Genomic DNA, 4,977 nt, shown 5'->3' on the forward strand with positions numbered 1-4,977 from the left:
TTCCATGCGATCTGAAGGAAACCAGAGCACACAGTGAACAGATATAAAAACCATAAGCAAATGGCTGTTTTATATATTAATCCAAGATTCCAGCCTTCTTATAGCTCTCAATGGAATCCACAAGAGTTTCTTCCAAGGGCCGATAGCTCCAACCCAGCCTCTGTAATTTTTCTGAACTAAGAATATCTTCCTCCCCTCCCTCAATAAATCTGCCAATGCGCAAGTGGTTGAGGATCACAAAGAAGAAAAATCATACACCAAGCCATGTATAATAATAACATACAGATTCTGCTGCAGCAAGAGATGTACCTTTTAGGATAATCGTATTGAGGGAATATACTTCTGAGCTTATCAACAAGGTCACGTGGGTTGGTCAAGTGAGCCATGCATATGTACCTTCCTTCAGCCTCTGCCTTCTCATACACCAGAAGCAATGCCTCAGCTACATCGCGCACATCAACTATCATTCGAACTTTGAATTCAACTATCATTCGAATTTTCTCTTCCAGAGTATCGTATCCTTCAGCGCATCAACATGAAATCCGAACAGAATTAGGATTGAAAAGAATGCCACAAGAAAATATATCATGTTTTTTAGACCTCTACTTTATAATACCAAGTCTAAGATGAATCTTAAAAACACTTTTTAACATTAATGTTATCATCTTTCCACAAAAACAGGGAAGCAACTAGATGTCGCGGTGGAGTAGTGCAGAAGCATATGTAGGTACGGTAGAAGTAGAATCAGTAGAATCCACCTTTTAAAAGTCTAACGAGAGCCAAGCTACTAGCATTTATGGTGGGCTGCAGAAGTGGGCCCAATATGAGAGAGGGCAAACAGTGACAACATCAAGCACAGAGCTTTTTGCAAACTCAAAAGCTTCACTCTCCGCTTCTGTCTTTGAAAGGCAATACCAATTCTGGCAGAAACACTCAGACAAGTCATTTTTGCTTATTAACAATGAAAAAGAATATCAGGAAACTTGTTTTGAGTCACATATTCATTACCTTTGTTGCTGCACAGTGTTCCTTGTCAGACCAACAAGCCTCATCCTTGATCTGACCCACCGGCCACCTAGGGTTGAATGCAACAGCACCTCTAGAGGACACAACAACAACTCGTTTAACCTTGGCTTCAACACATGCTTTAAGCACATTAAGTGTGCCCTTTACGGCCGGTTCAATCACTTCCACCTGTAAACCAAAAGTAGTCGTATATCTAAATTGTAATTAAATGATGTCTTTTGCTAGATAAATAATTATGATTATGATTTAATCACATTCAGTTTTTAAATCCATAACTACCAATAACTAGCTTAAGGGCGTCTATTTTTTTGGTAGGAGACTACGGGTCTATTCTTCATTACTTAAAAAAAATATTTCTGACTCCAAAAGTACTTTTGGAAGAAAAATTGTGCTAAACAAACTGCTTTTGGTTGAAATTTTTAGAAAAACACTTGTGAAAATGAGAAGTTAAAAATTTTAGCTTTTCCTCTCCCAAAAGCACTTTTGGTGCTTAATTACTTTTTTATCTCTCCAATAACATAGTACTTTTCTTTTTTATTTCTTGGTGCTTAATTACAAATGTGTTAAAATCATTAATTAAAATAAATAAATATTTTTAAAATACTAATTACAAATATTTAATGGTTATATTTAAATATTTAAAATATAGTTTATATATTCTAATTAAATTTTATAAATAATTAATATTTATTGCTTAAAACATTTAAAATTTATATTTCATATATTAAAATATTAACAACAAGTTATAATAATTTTTTATATTCTTACTAAAATATAATAATATTAACTAATTTAAATATTATTTAAGTGCATATTTGTTACTTGATAATAACATGTCTAAAATGGATATTTTATTTCTCAAAAGTACTTTTTGACAGCAATGCTAAACACTCAAATTTTAAACCAAACTTTTCAAAAACACTTTTCCACAGCACTTTTCCACAGCACTTTTCAAAAGCATTGCCAAACTAGCCCTACATGTACAAGGCTCTATGGTAGTTCTAGTGTAGAGGTGTTTATAGGTTGAGTTAAATCCATACAAAGCTTCTAAATTAATTTTTTAAGCTCCGGTCCGACTTAAAAAATGAGTTTACTTTTTGTTTAACTCCAGCCCAATTTAAAAAGGATAAATTTAGGTTCGACTCGATTTGTCTATTTTATTTAAAAAAAACTTTTAAAAATATAATACACTAAATGCACTAAAAAAAGCTAAAATAAAATTTTTCTAATACATTAAAATTATTTATATTAAAAATACTGCCATAAATATAATAGATGTTTTATTATATTAAAAACACATAAATATAATAAATATTTTAGTGTATTAAATATGATTTTAAAATTTTATATTTTGAGTTGAGTTATTTAGTTGGATAAGTTTTTTAGGTTTTGGGTAATAGGTTTAATTGTTATTGGATTAGTGATTTAATATAAATATATATAATTATTATTTAACATATAAAATTAACGTAATTTCTAAGGATACCAAAATTATACCCCTCGATATTATGGTTATAACACTAATTTTAAGGCAATATCGAAATTTTTATGAAACCTTATTAGAAATTATGATATACCAAAATTTCTAAGCGCATGTCCTTAGATATTTTGGTATATAGCATAATTTATAAGGGAATACTAATATTTCTATGAGGGCTTATTAGAAATTTTGGTTTACATCCAAAATCATATTGCACAAGCTTATGTCAAGAAATCTAACGAGAGACTAAAATTTCTAAGGGATTATCCTTAAATATTTTGGTATGTACCAATATTTCTATGGAACGTTGTTAGAAATTTTGGTTTACCAAAATTTAGATTTACAAGCTCATATTAAGATTTTTAATAAAATACTAATATTTCTAATAGCATATCCTTATATATATATTGGTATATACCAAAATTTATAATGGAGTACGGAAATTTCTATAAATACAATTAAAATTTTTATTTACCAAAATCCAATTTATAAACATTTACCAAAATTTTTAATGAAATACCAAAATTATTTATGAGAAATATTGGTATAGGTTACTCAAGTGATACTGTTTTTTTTTAACGAAAACATCAATATTCAAATCTTTTAAAACATTTTTCATTAATTAGATAATTTCTTTAAATATTTGGAAATATCGAAATTTTTGCACATACACTTCGACGAAAAAATAAGTGTTATTAAAGAAATTGTTAATTTAATTAAAATTAAATATAGATATGACAAAATATCATAATATAAGAAAATTTAATATGACCCAAACACGAAATAATAATTATATAACTAAGTTTTGCTCAAAAAAAATTTTATATAACTAAGTACTTTTGGTAGATACGGAAGTTTCTAAAGATATCAAAATTATCCTCTTAGATATTTTTGATAGAGATTTCAGTCTATCAAAATCATTGTTACACAAGCCTTTACTAAGATTTCTAAGGAATACCAATATTTCTATGTGACTTTGTTAGAAATTTTGGTATATCAAAATCATGTTACATAGGCCTATACAAAAATTCTAACGAAATACTAAAATTTGTTAGAGCTTATCATTAGATATTTTGCTATATAACAACATTTCTACGGAACTTTGTTAGAAATTTCTAACAAAATACCAATATATTATATACCAAAATTTAAAATGGAGTACCGATATTTCTATGGATATGCTATACCAAGATTTCTAAGAGTATCTCATTAGATATTTTGGTATAGCTGTATATGTTTCTAAAGTTACAACAAAATTTCTAAATGAAAACCAAAATTTCGAATTGTTTGAACTAAGTTTCTTTAATTAGCTATTTTTAAATATATCCGTATTAATAAAAATTATATTATTTCGATTAATAAGTGTTACCAAGAAAATTGATAATTTAATTAAAACTAAAACGTTAGAAATAGTGGTATACCGGAATTTATAAATTCATATCTTAAATATTTTTGATATTTTGTAATTGGATCATAACAAATTTTTATATAGTAAATTAAATTACCAGTTATCCTGATAACGTTTATTAACCAAAACAATATAATCGTTTTCAATTTATTATTAGTTGAATTGTATTTATAAGAAAATTTGTCTAAAAGAATCTGAATTTTGAGTTTTCGTTAGAAAATTTGGCATAGTTTGACTTATACCAAAATTTTTATGATTTTTCTTTAAAATTTTGATATCTACTATAAATAACTCAATCTTAATAAAAGAATTTAAAAAAGAAATTAGTTTTATAAGTGAGCTCTTCGGAAATCAATGTTTGCTTGGATTAGATCCGGTGATAGGATTAATTGAATCGAAAATTGATTAAGGTATAGATCCGAAAAGAGATTTTGTCGGTACGAATCGAGGAAAAAATTAGTTTAATCGAACAATTGAACCAAATTTTTGAATATTATTATTTTATTATTTTTTAAAAATTTTAATTAAACTGATCAGACTAATAAATGAGTGATTTGATCGGTTCAACACGGGTCCGATTTTAAAAATAATGTATCAAATAAATTAAAAATATAAAAGGAAAGTAGTTAACGAATGAAGAGATTGAAGGTAGGGCCTTGTCATGCCTGAGGATTCGAAACGGTGGTGGTGGGAACGGGAGAGGCAACATGGAAGACACCGGTGCAGCCTGAAATGGCGGAACAAAGGGAATCGTAATCGAGAAGATCAGCCTTGAAGAGTTGGAGGTTGTGGGATGCTCTCTCAAGTTGATTCAAATGGGCATATTTGGCATCCCCTGCGAAAGCAATGAAATTAAAAAGGTGTGGGAAGTCCCAAGAAGAGAAGTAGATGATGAGTTAGTAGTGTAACAAGAACCAGGCTGTCTAACGGTGGCGTGGACTGTGTAGTTGTTGGAGAGAAGATGCCTGACAACCCAAGAGCCAAGGTAGCCGCCGGCTCCTGTCACACACACTTTTCCAGTGGCCTGAGCCATATTTTCTCTCACAATATTGGTTTATCTCTA

General features: G+C 29.0%; 1 protein-coding gene across 1 annotated transcript; it reads right to left on the bottom strand.

Moving 5' to 3' along the window:
- Positions 1 to 4,977, bottom strand: LOC105770361 (cinnamoyl-CoA reductase 1). Its single transcript, XM_052631818.1, is given in 7 exon segments — positions 1 to 209; positions 310 to 472; positions 732 to 830; positions 833 to 920; positions 1,009 to 1,194; positions 4,580 to 4,749; positions 4,830 to 4,977. Coding segments are annotated over 7 exon segments (957 nt in total). The 5' UTR covers positions 4,948 to 4,977; the 3' UTR covers positions 1 to 76.

Source organism: Gossypium raimondii, chromosome 5, assembly GCF_025698545.1.
Source record: "Gossypium raimondii isolate GPD5lz chromosome 5, ASM2569854v1, whole genome shotgun sequence".
Lineage (NCBI taxonomy): Eukaryota > Viridiplantae > Streptophyta > Magnoliopsida > Malvales > Malvaceae > Gossypium > Gossypium raimondii.